At 39.1% G+C, this 22,105-nt stretch overlaps 1 protein-coding gene across 5 annotated transcripts in view; it reads right to left on the bottom strand.

Annotated features, from left to right (window-relative positions):
- Positions 1 to 212: 212 nt before the first annotated feature.
- The window catches only part of LOC126345346 (uncharacterized), a 997,319-nt gene continuing 975,426 nt past the window's right edge, over positions 213 to 22,105 (bottom strand). For all 5 annotated transcript variants that reach the window (XM_050002094.1, XM_050002095.1, XM_050002096.1 and 2 more), the window contains 3 exons: positions 12,949 to 13,088; positions 5,614 to 5,728; positions 213 to 1,707 (listed from right to left, as the gene is read on the bottom strand). In XM_050002094.1, the coding sequence (XP_049858051.1) occupies positions 1,647 to 1,707; positions 5,614 to 5,728; positions 12,949 to 13,088 (316 nt within the window). In that variant the 3' untranslated portion in view covers positions 213 to 1,646. The remainder of the gene's footprint in view (positions 1,708 to 5,613; positions 5,729 to 12,948; positions 13,089 to 22,105) is intronic.

Raw genomic sequence — 22,105 nt, 5'->3', positions numbered from 1 at the left:
TGAAGACCACAACAACAACAACAACAACAACAACAACAACATGTGTCTGGAGTTTTATGTGAGCTGCTGTTATAAGCACCATATCTTTAGTGTGTTGAACGCCGGAGGAGAATTTCCTTGATCTGGTATAGGGCAACAGTCAAGTAGTATTTAAAAAACAACACATTTTGTGTCTATGTTAACTGTACTTGGGAAAATTAGAAAAAAACACATTTTAAGTAAGATAAATTATTTATATGAATTCATATAAAGATGCACAAACATAAATGATTAATAACAATGTTGACAACTAACTTCTACATTTTCTAAATTCCTTTAAATTGTACAGATGTTTATAACTGAATTCAGGACACAATGTAGCTAGGCCAAGCTCCAGCAAAACTGTATTGTGAGCAACATATGCACTAGTTGACTGATCCTGACAATTTGTGGGAATTTTTGTGTTTAGCAAAATTATACCTGTCTTAATTAAATTGCACAGAGTGAAAACTGTTTTGTTAATTATAGTAATATACACTGTTAATTCCAACACATGAACAAAATGCAGTGAGGTGTAGAAGAAGCCCTAGGATTAAAAGTTTGCCATCAAAATAGATATGATATAAAATTCATTAAAATAACTTATTGATATCTATGATATAACACAAGTATCCTTGTAGATGAACATACATATGGTAGAAAACTGTAAAAAATATGAGATCTGTTAATGTGAATAACAGTTACTAATATTGTCAAATATCCATTCCATTACTAAAGCAATGATAAAGTTCCTAAATTTGTTTTTGTTGCATTTTTTACAAACATTCTTGGTAGTGTTCACATGAAATGCAACCAAATCATTTCAGTATTTCTTGAATTATTTGTGCCACTGTTTTTACATAACTGTTTTCTTATAATTTCATATTGTCTTGTGAGTTTATTGAAAACTCATCAGATATTGTCATTATTTCATTATTTACTATTTAACCACTATGAGACTTAGAACATACTTGAGTAGATATTAGTAGAAATTTCTTGAAACCTTGTCTGAAGACACTGTCTGCAAGATAAATAATAATGCGAATAATATGTTAGAACAAATGGTTAAGAATAAAATAAAGTGCAGGTGTATGGAGGAACAGCTAACACATAACTCTATTTAACACAAAGAGCTACAAAGCACAGTAATAAACTGTCATGGAAAATGACAATGCCTGTCAAGCTTTGCTGGAGCTAGACGTACAAGGAATGGGAATTAGCATGTTACACAAACAACAGTGGAGCTTTCATCAGTTAATCATAACTTATCTTAATTTTGTAATAGTTTGAAAGCCCATAAATGTTCATTAATAGGAACTCTTTCATCAGTGAATGAAACATTATAGCAAGGCATAAAATAAGTACCCTACAAAAGAACCCAGTTCACTTTTTTTATCTTTTTTGGTTTTCTGGAAAAGGAAGTGATAACACATAATCACATATCTATGCAAAACATAATAAGAATTCATCAGCTATCACACTGACCAGAGTACAAAAATCTAATCTGAATATTATAAACCTTCATAACTGTAACATTATTTATCAAATGTCTTGTCCATGAAGTCTTTGCACTTTCACAAATTTACAGAGATCTTTGAGTATGTTCTGATGAGACTTCCTTCAACCCATCATTTCACTGGTTTGACTTGAGTTCCTTCTGTGCGACTAGAAGTAGTTTTTATCTTTTTCCTGCAAAACAGAGAGAAGGATCTGTTAGTATAGTATTGGGAAATTATACAAAATGATGTGAAGTAGACGGTTTTTATGTACAGTTTAAAACAACAAAATTTTATTATTTAAAAGTATCTTCTGTACAGCTTTATAACCAGTATGTAGTTCTGGTTCTGAGAAACTCATTCACTCACTCTCCCAAAGCAGTATTCCTTTGTATTGTTATCATAATATTCTGTGCAGCTCAAAGCCTACAGCAATCCTTTTTCACTGATGCAATTTCACCAACAGTCTTAGAGCCCATTGGCAGTAGCCATATGTGTGTAAGTTGTCATGTGAATGTGTGAGAGTTCTGCTTCTGAGGAAGGGCTATCCAAAAGCTTAAATATTCTAGTATTCTTTTTATTGTGACTATCTGCAACCCAGGACCTCCTCCATCTGCTGATTGGCAATCTATCCTTTTCATATTGTTATTCCATCCTGCACTTTTTATTTTTTTGTTTTATCCTAGAGTCAAGTGCTATTACACTAACGTGTGATAACAATCTCAAATATGAATGGATACTAGGTCTGGTACCTTAAGTAATCTACTAAGAGAACTTTAATTCACACTTGAAGATGACTGTGAATAAATTCTTATCACTACTGGTATATGTTATTATCAAGGTGTTAACAACAGCAAGCTGCTGAATAGTGATCTTCAAGTTCAAGATAATTGGATACTACTGGAAAATAATCTAATTTTGGAAATGTAGTAATGACTACATTAGAGTCTATCTACTTGGTATTAATATAAAATGTCAAATAAACCTGTAAAACAAAAGTGCAATTATTCTGTTGCAAGTTGGTCTGCACAGTCTTTGCTGAAAGGAGGGGTGTCGAGTACGTCTTTCAGATTATGGAAACAATCAAAGACTTGAGAAGACTGTGTTAAGATTCATTACAATCTCATAAGTAGTGACTGAAATAAATATTCAATGGTTGTCTTTTAATGTACATAAAGACTGAAATGTTTTAACTGAAGTAGGCAAAATTTATTGTAACTTCCAAAGTGACTGGAAGCATACTAAAGAAACAGGTAATGAATTAGCTTGAAAGCTACAACAGTGTGTGGATAGAAGCAAAATATATGATATATATCATTTTCATCAAATTAAAAAGAATCAGTGTATAACTAGCCTTCAAACACACACAAAAAAATGTGTGGCTGTAAACACTCACACACACAGCAGATCAGATATGCGAAATTATTCAAACCATCAGTTAATCAATAAGGTGAAGAAATAAATGACAGAATATAAATACTTTCAAAATGAGAAATTGTATACACAGTTACTTAATATGAGGACAAACTGAAAAACTTCAGACCTATCTAAATTGAACACTAATTTTTGCTCAGACATATTTACAAATCTGAACTCACTACACTTACATAGCTGTTTAACTATATCAAAACAGAATGCTAACAGAAATTATCAGTGCCCTATTACAAATGTATTCCCAGACATTCACTCTGTTTCCAATTTGGATAAGTGATAAGTAACATCATATGAAATATGGGAGCCGTTTGTACTACACTGCTCTTGTGAGTTCAGAATTGGTGATCAGTGTGGCCTTATGAAAGCCAAATGTTAAATTTGCGATTTTCACTTTTTATCCACTGTAATATCAGTGGGTGAAACTTTCTCATGTAGAGTTCTATTTCTTATCTAACAGTCGAAATGAACATAGCCATCATATTTCTTAATGATTCTAATTTTTCCCCTGTGTTTGTATTTAGCTTTCCTCCATTGGGGCATTTATTTTGTTTCCACAGTACTTTTATTTCCAGAATATGATACACTTAAGCTTGCTTCAAAATAACAAAATTATGTGCTAGTCTTCATTACATTTCAGTGAATGCTCCTATCTCTACCACACTGCGCAGATTATTTTTGTGAAAATTGTTTCGTAAACCTCATCTATACTTGGCACCTTTGTTTTCTTGGCTGTAAAAGGAGAATAATTTGTCCATACAGTTAAACTATTACTCTCAGAGTTTTGACATTTAACCCATCGATTTGACCTTATTTTGAGTTGTTTATGCAAAGAAACTAACTGAAAGACCAAAAGCAAACTTAAGACTGTTTCATTTACTACTTTTGGTGGAAAATTTGTATAGTTAATCAAGTACTTTTTCATATTATTAACAGGCTAGAAACTTTTCAGTCTGTCCTCATACATGTCTGTTGCCAGGTTAGTGTCTCAAAACTAACTACTTGTAACTCTAACTACAGGAAAAAAGCTATTGAACTACAACAAATGTATTATATAGTATAGATCATTGTTATGTGCCAGCTTTCAGCAAAGAAACTTTGATAGACAACTGGAAAAAATGTTGTAGTAACATGTGCATGCACAATTGATATAAAAGTTTTCAATAATAAAACATGCACATAAATAACAGAGTTACAAGATACTTCTGCCCAAGACACAATATATTCCAGAAAAGCAGGACTACTGATAGTAGCAATAATGAATATTTAAAACTCAGAAAGGAAGGTAAAGCATGTGCTGTAAATCTGAATAGACATAGATGAAAATTAATAACCACTTGTGATTGCCTCACTGACTAACAAGCAAATGGAAATGGGATACTGAAACCTATCACAAATGTTTGTTATACATGACTTTCTTGTTCAGTACTATTCTGAAAGAGAAAAGAGTGTAACAGAAATTAGCAGATAAATGTAGACCTACATCTTCAACAGAATTTCAGACTGTATTTTGACATGAGCTTTAAAAATTTAATGATTTTGTCACACAATAATATATACAAGGTGTTCCATTACAAACTTCTAGGACTTGTAGAGAGGAGTGAGAACATAATATTTTGAATAGGAACTCATGTCTGGAAATGCACCATTTCCATTCTACGATAGTTTCATTAAGATGTTTAACTGCTCGAGTTCTGCTTGAAATAGACATGACGCAGTATGATTATTAAGCAACAATTTGAAAGGAAACGTAACAAAATATCCATCACTTACGCACATTTTTTTAAATTAATATTTAAGCATTACATGTTTACATTACTCCAAAACAAAAAAGAACCCAGCATACTGAACATACGGAACAGTACTGCCGCATTACATGAGTATCTCAATGTGGAAACCACTAACATTGTTACAGACGTTGTACCTACAAAGCACGTTCTGGTACACATTCTCCATCCCAATGTGTGTCTCTTCCATTTCTAGTGCAGTGGGCAGAACTTGTGCCAGCAGATCTTTCTCCATCTCTACAGGAGTCTCGTAAATTAAAATTTTGCATACATCCCAACAAGAAGCAGTACATGTCATCCTGCCCACCCTATTGCATACCAAGACAAGCAACTCTGAGACTTTTCTCTTCCCCTCAGCAGATGTGAACACATTACACATCTGAATAGAACAGAAACAGCCCTAGAAGTTTGTGTTGCGAATTTGCAAACACCCTGTATCTCTGCACATTATGAAGGATGACATGTGTGATGATGTTCTGCAGTAACCATTAATTAGCAATATATTTTCATCTAATTTGCAAAATTTACAGCACTTATCTATTAATCTTGTGTCTCAAGGTAGAAGTATTTCGATTTATTTGAATTGTTAGGCAAGTCTTGAAGATAATGAATTACTGAAACTCATTTTCATCTTTTTTGCACTGAAAAGCATGTAGAAAATGTAAGTTAGGGTAAAGTCTGAAGCTTTGTACATAATTTGTGAATTCAATAAAATATTTTAGTTCAATGTAATTTGCTCTACTGCTACTCTAAAATACTTGCATTGATTAGGAGCGAGTTCAGAATTGAAATAGCAATATAACAATGATCTATCTATCTAACACACGTGTGGGAAATATCACGAGCAGATGCAGGGGCAGTGATGCTTCGCTGGTACATACACGTTGCTGGAGGGAGATGGCCTCAGTGGCATCACAGCTACCACTGTCCGACGTTCAGAAATGCAGCGTTCATTTTTATTCTTGCTGCTTGATGGCAGTAGACCATGACTGCTTCCTATTAAAGAAAATTAAGTTTTGACATATTTACATGTGCGCTGCTTGCATAATGAAAGAGCTTGTAGCATTTATATTTTTGAAAACATAATCATTGAGTTGCAGTTAACACCTGAGCACAAAAATCAAACTAAAGAAACATGGAGAAATAATATAACAGCATTAGTGCCTACAGTCTTTTCATAAGATACTGAACTTCAATGATTTTATTTTCAAAAACTGTATTTTTTCATAATTTTCAATAAAACAATAGACATTCAAGCTTATTAATGGTTTACTGTCCAAAAGCACAGTATGTACACTTTTCTTTTAAATGATATACTGTATTCCTGTTTCATTACCTAAATGCTATGCAAAATTCTTTTTCTGTTTCATTCACTATATGATGTACTAAAAAAATTTTAAAAGATATTAAACAGTTATTTTCAATGTTTATCAATTTTACTATATGTAATAAGTGCTTGGACACTTTTAAATACAACTCTTAAAAATATGATGGCTGAACAAACAATACAGATGAAATATGCTAAAAAGTGATAAGTAGTGTAGAATGGCTTCTTAAAAATAAAATAATACCATTTAATGAATTTTGTGCTTCACACCATTTTAAGGAAGAGGCAGTCTGATTATTGATTGAAGCTATATGTAAACAGTGTCAAGAACTATACATTAGTTTCATAATTCAGGATAATCTACAATTGCATAGATCAGCTACTTTTTTTAGATAACTTTTTTACTCTTTTTAGATAAATGTTAGTTCTGCTTTACTGTTCAGTGTAAACATTTAGCAAATATCACAACTTAACATACACTGAGTCATCAAAAGTCATGGGAAGTAGTGGATATGATGTTAATAGTGAGTCATTCCTCCACAGGCACTCAAATGTGCAGTAACACAGCAAGGCATAGACTTTATGAGAGGCTGGAATTATTTTGAAGAGATATCGATCTATCAGTCTTTCAGTGCTACCCATAATTGCTTTTATGTATTTAATGTTGGGCTCATCAAGCATCTGACAGCATCCCATAAGTATTTCATTGGGGTAAGGTCAGGTATTCTGGCAGATCAACCCATGGTCACAAATGCTCTGGAGTGTTCATCAAGCCACCTAAATATAACCAAAGAGAAGTGACATGTTACATTGTCCTGCTGAAGTGTGGTACCTACATTGATGCTTTCTGATGTAAGAATGTTCACATTACATGGACCTGCCATTGGCCCCCCACAGCTGGACAATGGTGCCCTGCTGCCATCATTTGAACACTATACAGGTAGTAACTGAGCCCCCTCCTTCCTTGACACAACCATGTTGACCTGTGGAATCCATAGATTTATGAGACACTTTCTTAAATGCCCATCAGCTTGATATAACAAACTGGCATTCATTGGGCCATGATGTATGCTGCCATTTTACCATGGTCTAATGATAATGTCTGCAGACCCATGCCAGTCACTGAGCTCTGTGTTGAGGTGACAGCAAGGGAACACAAATCAGTTGGTTACTACAGCCTATGAGTGGTTAGTTAGTTACGTGTTCCATTGATCAATAGCACGGAAAACCGTTATGATGTGGAACATGTGGGTCCAATGGCAGGTCCATGTAATGTGAACATTCTTACATCAGAAAGCATCAATGAAGGTACCACACTTCAGCAGGACAATGTAACATGTCACTTCTCTTTGGTTACATTTAGGTGGCTTGATGAACACTCCAGAGCATTTGTGACCTGGGTTGATCTGCCAGGTTACCTGACCTTACCCAAATGAAACACTTATGGGATGCTGTCAGATGCTTGATGAGCCCAACATTAAATACATAAAAGCAATTATGCACAAGAAATGAGCACAGGATACAAGTTTCTTTTTTTTCTTTTTATGTTTACATTATAGTGTTATACCTAAATATTTCATTCCTTTAAATGGCACAAAATGCATATATTATATCTCCAGATTTATTTACACATATTCAAGAATTCATCTAAGGTATAGAAGGAGTTGTGAAGGAGGTATGATTTCAATTTGTTTTTGAAACTATTACTGCTGTCTGTTAGACATTTTATTACATCTGGTAATTTATCAAAAAGTTTTATAGTAGCCAAAGGCAGGTTAAGTAAAGGATAGTGTAGGTCTTTCTTTTTTCTGGTATTCTAATCATGAATGTCGCTGTTGATTTTAAACTGGTCCATGATGATAAGAAAAAATTTCATTACTGAGTAAATGTACTGTTAAGCAGTTGTAAGAATTCCTAACCTTTTAAACAGATGCCTACAAGATGTGCAACTATGAACCCCACACATTATTCTATCTACTTTCTTTTGAGTAGTGAATACCTTTTGCCTAAGTGTTGAGTTGCCCCAGAATATTATTCTATATGACATCAGAGAGTGGAAGTATGCAAAGTACGTTAGCTTACTAATTTCTACATCCTCAAAATTGGCAATTATTCTGATTGCAAAAGTTGCTGAACCTAGTCGCTTTAGTTCCAATTAAGATTCTCATCTACACGTACACCCAAAAACTTAGTATGCTCTACCCTGGCTACTGACTTCTTTTGATGTGCTACGTTTATTGAAGGAATTATACTTTTTGCAGCAGAAAATTGGATGTACTGTGATTTTTCAAATTTCAGAGCAAGCCCATTTGCAGAAAACCAGTTAATAACTTTTCCAAAGACCTTCTTTGTATCATTTTCTATCGGACTTTCTTTTACTGGATTAATAATTATGCTTGTATCATCAGCAAACAGTGTCAGTTCAGCATCTTATTTCACATAAGAAGGGAGGTGATTCACATATCAAGAACAGGAGGGGACCCATGATCGAAACTTGTCGAACACATAATGTAATTTCACCCCAGTTACATGAAGTGGCAAACTCCTTTGAATCACTTGAAGCATATAAAGAGACTTTTTGCTTCCTGTTCTGTAGATATGACTTAAACCACTCACATGCTGTTCCATTATACCATAGAATTGTAATTTTTCTAATATAATGTCATGGTTCATACCCTCAAATGCTTTGGATAAGTCACAGAATATTCCTACTGGTGACATTTTACTATTTAAAGATTCTGTTATGTGGACAGTGAAATTGTATATTGCTGTCTCAGTAGAACAGCATTTCTGAAATCCGAACTGTGATTTACTAAGTATCCCATTACTGTTGAGATGGCTAACCACTTTTGAGTACATTACTCTCTCAAAGATTTTTGAAAATGCTGTAAGCAAGGATACTGGCCGGTAATTATTGACATCTGTGGTTTCGCCCTTTTGTAGAGAGGCCTGACAATGGCATATTTTAACCTGTCTGGAAAAATACCCTGAGTCAGTGATGCATTACATATGTGACTCAAAACATCAGTAATTGCTCCACATTGTCTTAATAACTTGTTAGAGATGTCATCTACTCCAACAGAACATTTATTTTTCAATGATTTTATCATTTTTCTTATTTCACAAGAGGTTGTTAGATGAAACTTAATCTGACTAAAATTTTTCAAAACTGACTCTTCCATGTACTGCCTGCCTTTTTCTTTTAAACTATTCTCACCAATTTGCTCTCCTGCACTTAAGAAGTGGTCTCATTATCTTTAACAGTAATACTACCTACCCCAGTGGTTACTTTTCCTGTCTCCCTTCTAACAACATTCCATATTGATTTGATTTTATTGCTGGAGATGTTAATTTCTTCTCTAACATACATATTTATTGATTTCCTTAGAACTTCTCTCAGTATGTTACAATAATTTTTATAGTGCAAAACTACTTCTGGATCTTTACTATTTCTTGCTGTCTCATACAGTTTTCTCTTTCTTTCTGAAGACACTTTAATACCTGTAGTAATCCAAGGTTTCTTGGAAAAGTTTGTTGTTTTACATTTAGTAATTTTCTTTGGAAAACAGCGTTCAAAAAGAGATATAAATTTATCAAGAAATATGCTGCATTTATTACAAGCATTTGGCTCATTATATACATCTTCCCAGTTTACATTTCCTAAACTTTCTCTGAAGTGATCTATAAGTACTGGGTTGAGCACCCTCACACTTTTACTTAATGGTTACTGAAGTGTACACCCTGTTAGGTTTTGTAAGTTAATCAGTTGTGCATCATGGTTAGATACTCCATTTACCACAGGGAAAGCATGTGTTTGTTCTACATCCTCTTGCTATACAAATACATTATTATCATGCTGTGTATGTGCGGATGGATATGTGTGTATGTGCGAGTGTACACCTGTCCCTTTTTCCCCCCTAAGGGAAGTCTTTCCGCTCCCGGGATTGGAATGACTCCTTACCCTCTCCCTTAAAACCCACATCCTTTCGTCTTTCCCTCTCCTTCCCTCTTTCCTGAAGAAGCAACTGTCGGTTGCAAAAGCTAAAATTCTGTGTGTGTGTTTGTGTGTTTTATTTATTGTGCCTATCTATCGGTGCTTTCCCACTTGGTAAGTCTTGGAATCTTTGTTTTTAATATATTTTTCCCATGTGGAAGTTTCTTTCTATTTTATTTACAAATACATTATCTATTAGAGTACTACTGTCCTGAGCTATACGTGTAGGGAAATTGATTACTGATTCTATACTATTTGTTGTTAACAACACTTCTAGTTCACTTTTCCTATCAGAATTGCTTAGAATGTTAACATTAAAATCACCACAGATTAATAACCTCTTCTTTTTGTCTGACAGACAGCATAATGGGGAGTCAAACTTTTTTATGAATAGCTCCCAATCTCCTAGTGGAGACCTGTACACTGTTGCTAATATCAACACACCATTATCTAGCTGAATTTCACATGCACAAACCTCAAAATGCTGATCAACACAAAATTTGCTTACTTCAACAGTTCTGTATTTATAACCTTGTTTTATGAAAATAGCAACTCCTCCTTTATCCATACTAGATCTACAAGTGTAATATGCTAAATTATACCCATTTATACTGACATTTTCCATCCCCACAGTTACATGGTGCTCAGACAGACAAAGTATATCAATCTCATTCTTATTTTTGAGATCATCTAAACACATTATCAGCTCATCTACTTTATTTTTTATTCCCCTGATATTTTGGTGAAGTAAGTTGATACCACCCTTAGCTTTATCCCTATTTGCTGTGCATGAAATTTATATTCTTCTATTTTCCTTGGTTGCTGTCTGTCTGAAATTTGGCTTTAACCTAAAAAACCTGTCTGCCTGGTCACAATAACCACAAGGATCACCCCTTGTGTGACTGTGGCCCCCCTTACAGTATCTGCTAATAGAGAGGCTTACGTACCTTTCCCCTTCCTATTAAGATGCAGGCCATGTGTAGTGTAACCCCACCTACCAATAGCATCAACTGGAACAACACTCATGTGAGACTTTGCCGGTGTCTGGAGCATCCCGTTCAGCTCAGTGTTAACACGCCTTACAGCAGTGTTTACCCAGGGTGGATCGTGGTGCTGAAAGACCTCCACAAACCCCACATTTGTGTTCCCAGTTTCTGCTCCTATTTTATCCAGGTCACTCCTAATACTATATCTTGGATTCCTAGCGAGGCTGTTTCCTGCTCCCCAACTATAATTACCTGATCTTCCTTCTCAAAGTTGTTGCATGGCTGACCTAAGTTTTCTGTCACCTGGCTAAGACTAGCACTTGGTTTCACAAAATTTGTCCTCACACATTTCTGGTAGAAATGGGCTCTTGGTATTCCACAATCAGTTGGCAGCAGTCTGCCTCACAGTAAAGTATCATTTGCACTGTATGACTGTGGAGATCATGTGATGTCCATTCACCAAACACTAGTGGTCATCCTGTGTGGTAGTCATGCATGTGGCAACATTGTTGCTGTTATACTTAAGATCCACTGCAGAACTGTTGACTTTGGAAACCAGAATTATTGTGTAATTTCGAATATGCTATGACCCATGCATCTTTGATATATTATTATTTCATTTTCAAACTCAGTTAAACTGTGACACATTGCCATGTTAATGCCATTTGTCTTTAACAGACTGCTCAGTTATTGTGCCTGTATTTGCTCTATGCATTGCAACTATCCGCAAGTTGGCATCATACATGGCATATTTACAAATGGGACAATCTTCTGTGGCTTCTGGCCAATCATTTACTGTATAAAAAAGAAAAATCTATTCTTAATTGTTAAATTTACAAAAAGATACATGGGCTGGACAATACTGACTTTCAAGAGGTATATCACCCATTACAGACACTAGAAAAACGTGAAAATATATAACAACACTCTTTGTTTTACTCTAGGAGGGATAAGGAATTGATGCGAGAGATAGGGCAGGGACACTTTGAGCTAAAGTTAGAACAGGCCCCTCTTGCATGTGGAGAATTTCTTAACTGTTGCTTGTAAATGCCTTTGCTACTCAGTTTAGAAGACTGCTGTTTATGTATTGGGAAACAATAGTAATAATTTTAAACTACATATATCATTTCTATGTACCTGAAAATTGCATAAAATTGTATGGTAAACTTTATTAGGATTAGGCTTTACTAGTCTAATGAATGTTAGTGTAGGTAGTTTACCAGTAGTTATGTTCATCTGATCCATGGATGTCTTGTTAATGAAGTACAGATTTTCACTTTCATTTAGGTGAAATTTTCTGCTTGTATGAACCAACATCAAATGGTAACTTATGAGCATGTTTATCTAATGAATCCCTTTAGTATTAGAAGTTCTTTCAGTTTCTTATTGAATGCCTATTTACTAATTGGCTTTGTGATAGGGAATAGTTTTAAAAGATGTTCACTATGACATGTATAGTCCTCATTTACTCTTCTAAGTGGATGACTGAGTTTTTGTGTATGCTATATTTGTAATAACCTGCTACATAATCAGTTATAGTGTAATCATTTCCTTATGTCCTGAAATACATGTTCTCTTACTTTGGGGAACTAATTTTCTCAGAGTAAAAGTGCTTTATGGGATTACTGTGTCACTTTTCAAATTAATTGACAAGATGGAAAATTCAGGAAGTTGATAGAATTGCCATAACTTTATCATGATGGTCTTAAATGTAGGGCACCGACAATGGTAGTATTTTTGTATCAGGAATAATGTAACTTAATTCATCAGTTGAACCCAACAATTCTGCCAGTGGTAATACACATAAAATAAAATAAATGTGTCTTGGACAAATTATGTTTGGTGATTGAACCGGGAGTTCCACTAGCAGTATGGCACTGAAAAATTCAAATAAATGATCTGCACTTACCAGGCAACTTGTCTGTGGTTGCTCTGCTGGTATTGTGTTTCACTTCAGCCAAATCTCGCTTTGCTGATACAGTGCGTGTGATTCTCTCTTTTGTTGATTCCCTCAACCTATGGGATGTAAGACTTTTCTTTGCTGTTGATCTGTAACATGAGAAGTACAAAAGATAATGAGCTTCATATGATATTGCATGATGTCAAAGAGAAATGGCTGCCAGAGACTGTAGCTGTGTGCACGAATTATGTTTGCATTGGTGGCCAGAGTCTAATCATGTGTGTGTGAGTTGCATTTGCAAGAGTATGTGTGTGTATGTTGTCTATTCTGATGAAGATCTGTTTGGCCGAAAGCTTTGCTTGACAGTCTTTTTGTAGTGCCCATCTCTGATTCAGCATCTCAGATATATGGGGAGTAGCAACTATCCTTTTCATAATATTGTCATTATTCTGTCTTAGATTTCTCATTGTTTGATTCAGTGATTAATGTGTGAAATTTAAAAATTTCCCGGTGTAGAGATTGTTCCATTAAATGCTCGGTGAACTTCTGGATGTCAATGACTTGCTGCCACATCATTTTCATGTGTATACTGGCAAAGATACACTGTGCTTTCCTATTTAAATCTGCATTGGCACATGTTCGGTGCACACAGTTGTCACTCTGCATGAATTGCTAGAGCACATGAGCATCTGCTTCATGTCTGTGTGCTGCTGTGAGTGCCCTCCAAAGTGATAACTTGCTCATTGATTAACTGTCTTCACACAGTAAAATTGTAGAGCAACGCCGGCTATGCAGGGCACAAAGTTTTCAGTGACAGGTTTCCATGCGTCATCTAACTGGAAACTACCGTCCCAAATAATAAGTGCCTCAGCCCTAAATTTCATAGAATAATGATTAATGTATCAGAAAAATTATCTAAGTTATTATGCACTGTCTGAGACCCTTATCAACTAGGATGGTGATTTTCAGTGACAACTGCACACACCTCGCATGTGACAGTGTGTTTTTAAATAGGGGAGCTCAATGTACATGCCGTATTTACTTGGAAATGGTCAGAAGACTATGCAGTGAAATATTGTGCCAGCAAGTTATTGACATCCAGTTGTTCACCCAAAATTTCATGGATTAATGGTTAATGTAACTGACAAATTACATACATTATTGCATACTAAGCCACCAAGTATTTAGACAGGTAATATTTATGGCATAATTATAATTCTCTTTTGGACAAAACTGACACTGAAATGGATAATATGTTCAAGATGATAAAATATTATATCAATTAAATTATGTAGTTACTGAAAAACAAAACAGAACCAAGTTCAGATTAAAAGCCCACCTTAGGTTATACTAAGTAGGAAAAGCTTTTGTTTTCTGTATATGTCTAAAGTGAGTAATTGAAGTCAACCTCCCTTGTAGCTGAGGTAGCCATTGCACTGTGTGTGGTGGTGCTCAACTCAGAGGTAGGCTTGTTAAACTTATAAAGAAAAAGAGAATTAGAGAACTCTGCATAGTAGGTGTAAAACAAAGCATAGGTTCATAGAAAGAGAGATTTTGAATGAAACATGTTTGGCTGACTCCACAAAATCCAGAACCAAAACATTCCCATAACACTATTGTTAAATCTTCCCACCAAAACCCTCAGCTCCACAGAATTTTAAGTCCTATCCAAAGGCCTCACCTTTAGCCTTACATCCATAAGCTGCATTTGTCAAAGACCTACTCTCCTTCTCTCACTCACTGCAATGGAAGCACTTCTTTTCCATCAGTCCCTGCAACCAAAACCACATTGAAACCTGCCTCTTCCAGTTCATGCCACCAACCAACCATGATCCTCTCCACCCCCTACTACCCATCCACCCATTGGTCACCTTCCAGGAATTCCTCGCCATCCTTCCCCACATCCCTTCCTCAGAATACCAGCGTTTCAGTGGAAGAAAGAATAGCCATACACAGCCCAAACCAAATTCTGACCTAATCATACTACATGCAGTCAAAGGTTCCACCCCTGTTGTTATGAATCACAGTGACTACATGGTAGAAGGCCTCCACCAGTTATCTGACTCATCCACCTATAAACTCTGCCAAAGTGATCCCATCCCATAAGTCCAACACAACCTCCAGTCCCTGCTTAAAGCTTTAGGCCCTTCCCAGAACATCGCCCCTGAATTAATTTTCCTCATGCCCATGGTCTTACTGCTATTGAACACTAGCTTTCCCAGTGTCCTTCAGACTCCTTCAAGAAATCTCACCTTTATCCATTTGCCTCATGCCCATGGTCTTACTGTTATTGAACACAAGCTTTCCCATTGTCCTTCAGACTCCAGACCCACTATCTCATTCCTCATACACATTATTAACTTTTCCTAACCCACAACTACTTCTCCTTTGAAAGGAAGGTATACAAACAAATCTGCAGTACAGACATGGGCAGCTGCTTGTACCCTCCTATACCAACCTTTTTATGGACCATGTAAAAAAGACCTATCTAGACTCCCAAACACCAAGCATTAGCCTGGTTCAGGTTCATTGACGATATCTTCCTGATCTGGATCAGGACCAAGACATCCAATCTCCATTCCTTCACAACCTTAACACCACCTCTCTCATATGCTTCACATGGTCTTCCTCAACCCAGCGTTCCACCATCTTAGATGTTGACTTCCTGCTCTCTGATGGCTCTATTAGCACCTCTATCCACATTAATCCCATCAACCACCAACAGTACCTGAATTTTGACAGCTGTCATACCTTTCACACAAAAAAAATCCCTCACATACAGCCTGGCCACTTGGGGATGGTGTATCTGCAGTGACAAAAGCTCCCTTGGTCAGTATGCTGAGGGTTCACTAAGCCCTTTATAGACAGGCACTACCCCCAGACCTAGTCCAAAAAAAGATCTCCTATGCCATTTTCCATCACAGTTCGTATCCTCCTACCAACCCCAAGAACCATGCACAAAGGAGTGTCCCTTTCATCAACCAATACCACCTCAGACTGTAACAACAGAACCACATCCTTTTTCAGGGCTTTGATTACCTATAGTCATTCCCCAAAATGAAGGACATCATGCCAAAGATGCGTTGCATCCCTCCTACAATATCTTCCTGATCTGGATCAGGGCCAAGACATCCAATCTCCATTCCTTCACAACCTTAACACCACCTCTCTCATATGCTTCACATGGTCCTCCTCAACCCAGCCAACCCACCCATCCTCCACAACATCCAGAAAGACACAGGTGCAAAACACACTCAATTCCCCCACTCATCATTTCCTGTCCCAGTCCTGTCACAGGTTTATCCTACTCCTTTAGGGACAGGACCACCTGTGAAAACAACCATGTCATTTACTAGGTCTGCTGCAACCTTTGCATGGCTTTTTATATTGGTAAGTCTACCAACCAGCTGTTCACCAGGATGAATAGCCACTGGCAAACTGTGGCCAAGAACAAAGTAGACCACAGTGTGGCAGCTGAACATAACACACTTGATTTCAATGGCTTCCTCATTATCCAAGCCATTTGGATCATTTTCTCCACCACCAGCTCCTCTGAACTGTGCAGATGGGAGTTATCCTTACAACACATTCACTGTTCCTGTAATTATTCTGGCCTCAACCTATGATAACATACTGTCCCCACTCCTTTCACCCACGAGTTTCCCCCCCCCCCCCCCCCCCGACTTACTATCTCCTCCTCATTCTCATATCCCACCCTGTTTATTTGCCACTCTCTGCCAACACAACTGCTTCTCTTTCCCCACTCCTGCCCTTTTTTGCTCCTTTCTTCGCCACCTCCCTGTCGCAGATCCTCCTGATGCTGTGCCTGTTGGCACTCTCCAACGGACAGCATTTATTTGAATCCCTACCCATACACTACTATCCATTCCCCTTCCTCAACCTGTCCAGATTGCCGCTTGCATCCCAAGTGATAGCTGCATTATGGCCTGAGCTGCTGGAGTTGGTGGTCATGTGTGCATGAGGTTCACATGCTTGTGTGTATGAATGCTGTGTGTGAGTGTGTGGGTGTGTGTGTGTGTGTGTGTGTGTGTGTGAGTGTGTTTTACTGATGAAAGCTACTGATACCATCTGGACTTACTGTAGAGTTTTGTTTTCCACAGCTGCCTGTGTAACACAGACTTTTGATCCTTTAGCTAACCCATCTCCCCTCCCTGTCTCTTTGCTTATCGCAACACACACACACACACACACACACACACACACACACACACACACACACACACACATATATATATATATATATATATATATACATATATATATATATATATATATATATATATATATATATATATATATATACACTCCTGGAAATTGAAATAAGAACACCGTGAATTAATTGTCACAGGAAGAGGAAACTTTATTGACATATTCCTGGGGTCAGATACATCACATGATCACACTGACAGAACCACAGGCACATAGACACAGGCAACAGAGCATGCACAATGTCGGCACTAGTACAGTGTATATCCACCTTTCGCAGCAATGCAGGCTGCTATTCTCCCATGGAGACGATCGTATAGATGCTGGATGTAGTCCTGTGGAACGGCTTGCCATGCCATTTCCACCTGGCGCCTCAGTTGGACCAGCGTTCGTGCTGGACGTGCAGAATGCGTGAGACGACGCTTCATCCAGTCCCAAACATGCTCAATGGGGGACAGATCCGGAGATCTTGCTGGCCAGGGTAGTTGACTTACACCTTCTAGAGCACGTTGGGTGGCACGAGATACATGCGGACGTGCATTGTCCTGTTGGAACAGCAAGTTCCCTTGCCGGTCTAGGAATGGTAGAACGATGGGTTCGATGACGGTTTGGATGTACCGTGCACTATTCAGTGTCCCCTCGACGATCACCAGAGGTGTACGGCCAGTGTAGGAGATCGCTCCCCACACCATGATGCCGGGTGTTGGCCCTGTGTGCCTCGGTCGTATGCAGTCCTGATTGTGGCGCTCACCTGCACGGTGCCAAACACGTATACGACTATCATTGGCCCCAAGGCAGAAGCGACTCTCATCGCTGAAAATGACACGTCTCCATTCGTCCCTCCATTCACGCCTGTCGCGACACCACAGGAGGCGGGCTGCACGATGTTGGGGCGTGAGCGGAAGACGGCCTAACGGTGTGCGGGACCGTAGCCCAGCTTCATGGAGACGGTTGCGAATGGTCCTCGCCGATACCCCAGGAGCAACAGTGTCCCTAATTTGCTGGCAAGTGGCGGTGCGGTCCCTTATGGCACTGCGTAGGATCCTACGGTCTAGCCGTGCATCCGTGGGTCGCTGCGTTCCGGTCCCAGGTCGACGGGCACGTGCACCTTCCGCCGACCACTGGCGACAACATCGATATACTGTGGAGACCTCACGCCCCACGTGTTGAGCAATTCGGCGGTACGTCCACCCGGCCTCCCGCATGTCCACTATACGCCCTCGCTCAAAGTCCGTTAACTGCACATATGGTTCACGTCCACGCTGTCGCGGCATGGTACCAGTGTTAAAGACTGCGATGGAGCTCCGTATGCCACGGCAAACTGGCTGACACTGACGGCGGGGGTGCACAAATGCTGCGCAGCTAGCGCCATTCGACGGCCAACACTGCGGTTCCTGGTGTGTCCGCTGTGCCGTGCGTGTGATCATTGCTTGTACAGCCCTCTCGCAGTGTCCGGAGCAAGTATGGTGGGTCTGACACACCGGTGTCAATGTGTTCTTTTTTCCATTTCCAGGAGTATATATATATATATATATATATATATATATATATATATATATATATATATATATATATATATATGTTTCTCTATGTTTTAACGTATTTTAGTGTTTATTCATCTTGTTTCACGAGGTTTCGCGTATTTTTGCGGGTTTGTGCCTATTTTTAAGCCATCTCTACGTATTTTTGCGCTTCTTTTCGTGTTTCTGCGTTTCTTTCCATATTTTTTACGCATTTTTACGCGGCTTGTCGGTTATAGGTCCTCTCTGAACCCTCAACACCTATCTTGCCTATTTCTGCGAAGTTCCCATATTTTTTACACCATTCTTGCCACAATGAACCCTTGTCCATCTTTCTGCGCCAGTTCGGAAATGTATCCCTTTCTCTGTCTAAAACCCAGCTCCACATCCTATTTCTCAAATGCTTCCTAAACCATGGAATCCCTCTCGCCCCCCCCCCCCCCCAAACGAAAACACATCTCCATGGCACAGGCATCCCAGAACCACCTCTACTCCCTCTGTAACATAGTACTACTCTGCAATCCCTACTCTGTGCATCACATCTCAGAAACTGAATCCCTTGCTCTCCAGCACCTGGAGGAGAATTCCAGATACCACCTCCATAAGTTATTCAGCCTGCTTACATCTTACTGCCGCCTCAGGCACCACTATCCAATCCCTGATGTACCCATTCTGTTGCTCCTCACCCACCCCTCACAACAGCTAAATCCTGCCTAGCTGACCTTTTCAATGTGCCAGATCCCCTAAACTTTCTGGAAGCTCTCCATCAAATCCAGAGCCAAAACATTCCCATAACATTGTTGTTAATCTTTCCACCAAAACTCTCAGCTCCACAGAAGTTTCTATTCTACACAAAGGCCTCACCTTTAACCCTACACCCAAATTAAACCGTGCTGGATTTGTCAAAGACCTACTCTCCTGCCCCCTATCCCTTCAATGGAAGCACTTCTTTGCTGTGAGTCCCTCCAACCAAAACCACCCTAATTCCAACTCTGAAACCTGCCTCTTCCAGTTCATACTGCCATCCAATCATGATCCTCTCACCCTCCCACCTAACCACACGCTAGTTACCTGCCAAGAATTGCTTACCTCCAGCTTAATCTCATCATCCTTCCCCAGGTCCCTTCTTCAGAACACCAACCTTTCAATAAAAGAAAGAACAGCCATACACAACCTCAAAACGAATCCTGACCTATCATACTACCTGCAGAAAAAGGTTCCACTGTTGTCATAAAACACGGCAATTATCTGACTCCTCCACCTACTCTGCAAGAGTAATCCCACCCCAGAAGTTCAACACAGTCTGCAATCCCTGCTTAAAGCCTTAGGTCCTTCCCAGAACACCTCCCCTGAATCCATTTCCGTCCTCACCCCTGCGACACCCTACATACTCACCATCCACATGCTCCCCAAAATCCACAAACTCAGCAATTCTGGACACCCCATTGTGGATGGTTATTGTGCCCTCACTGAACGAATTTTGACCCACACTGACCAATATTTTCTACCAATTGCCTGTAATCTAGCTTCCCACACCAAAGTTTCCAAACATTTCCTTCATAAACTCTCCACCATCCCTATTCTTTTACCTCCTTGTCCTTACTCATCACTGTTGATGCCACCTCCCTCGTGCCCATGGTCTTGCCACTATTGACTTAGCTTTCCCAATGCTCTTCAGACTAAATCCTCTACCTCATTTCTCATACATCTTGATAACTTTAGCCTTTGAAGGGAAGATATATAAACAAATCTGCAGCACAGCCATGGGCACCTGCACTGCACCTTCCTATACCAACATTTTTATGAGCCATTTAGAGGAGACCTTCCCAGCCTCCCAAAACACCAAACCCCTAGTCTGGTTCAGGTTCACTGATGATATCTTTATGATCTGGACTCAGTTCGAAGATGCCCTACCTTCTTTCTTTCAGAAATTCAACACCTTCTCTTCCATCTGCTTCACATGATCCTCCTGGACCCAGCATGCCACCTTCCTAGGTGTTGACCTCCTGCTCTAGATGGCGCCATCTGCACCTCTGTCCACCAACAGTACCTGCATTTTGACTGCTGTCATCCCTTTCACACACAAAAATTCCCTTCCACAGAGCTGGCCACTTGGGGGATGACGTATCTGCAGTGACAAAAACTCCCTTGGTCAGTGTGTTGAGGGTCTCACCAAGGCCTTCACTGACAGACCTAGTCCACAAACAGATCTCCTGGGCCATTTCCACTCACAGCTCAATCCTCCCCCCCCCCCCCCCCCCCAAGAACAAGTACGTCCTTGGACTGAAACAACTGGACCAGTGATGCCTTTGATTGTCCCTGAAATGAGGACATCCTACCCGAGATACTTCCCATCCCTCCTAAAGGGGTGCTCCATCACCCAACCATCCTCCACAACATCCTAGTCCATCTCTTTGCCGCTCTGAACCTAAACTCCTTGCCACAAGGGTCATATACCTATGAAATACATAGATGCAAAACCTGCCCAATCCACTCACCCAGCACTTCCTTTTCCAGTCCTGTTGCAGGTTTATTCTACTCCTTCAAGGACAGGGCCACCTGTGCAAACAGTCATGTTATTTACCAGCTCTGCTACAACCATTGCAAAGCTTTTTATATTGGCAGGACTACCGACCAGCTCTTCATCACGATGAATGGCCAATGGCAAACTGTGGTCAGGAGCAAAGTAGGCCATCGTGTGGCAGCTGAACATAACACACTTGATTTCAATGGCTGCTTTACTGGCTGGATCCTTCCCTCCACCACCACCTTTTCTGAACTGCGCAGATGAGAGTTATCCTTAGAACACTTTCTCTACTACCATAACTATCCTGGTCTCAGCCTATGGTAACATATTGTCCTCGGACCCTTCACCCAACAGTTTTATCTCCTCTGGCCTATCATACCCTTGCCATTCTCATCTTCCATCCTGATTAATTGCTGCCCTCTGTCAATGCATCTGCTAGTCTTTCCCAGCTTTTCTCCTTTTTTGCTCCTTTTTCTCCAGCTCCCTGCCCCACATCTTCCTAACACTGCACCTGGAGTTCTAGTCCCTTCACAATCCACTAGACAGTGTTCATCTCTCTTCCCATTCATACTGAATTATCCCTTCCCTGTCCCATCCAGATTTCTGCTTGCATCCCATGTGATATTTGCATTCTAGCCCGAGGTGCTGGCATTGGTGGTTATGTGTGCATGAAGTGTGGTTGCTTGTGTATATGAATGGTGTGTGTCCCTCTTTTACTGATGAAAACTGTGGCTGAAAGCTTTACATGATTTTCTTTTAATTGTGACTGTCTGCAACTTAATGTGTCTTCCTTACAGTAATCTCCATGGCATACACTCACTGTAAAGAAACAGAGATTGCTACATAATAGGTGTAAAACAAAGTGTAAGACTACAGATAAAGAGATGCTGAA

Source organism: Schistocerca gregaria, chromosome 1 (assembly GCF_023897955.1).
Source record: "Schistocerca gregaria isolate iqSchGreg1 chromosome 1, iqSchGreg1.2, whole genome shotgun sequence".
In the NCBI taxonomy this organism is placed as follows: Eukaryota; Metazoa; Arthropoda; class Insecta; order Orthoptera; family Acrididae; genus Schistocerca; species Schistocerca gregaria.
The sequence above is the reverse complement of the archived record's forward strand: the minus strand, read 5'-3'. Positions and strand labels throughout refer to the sequence as shown.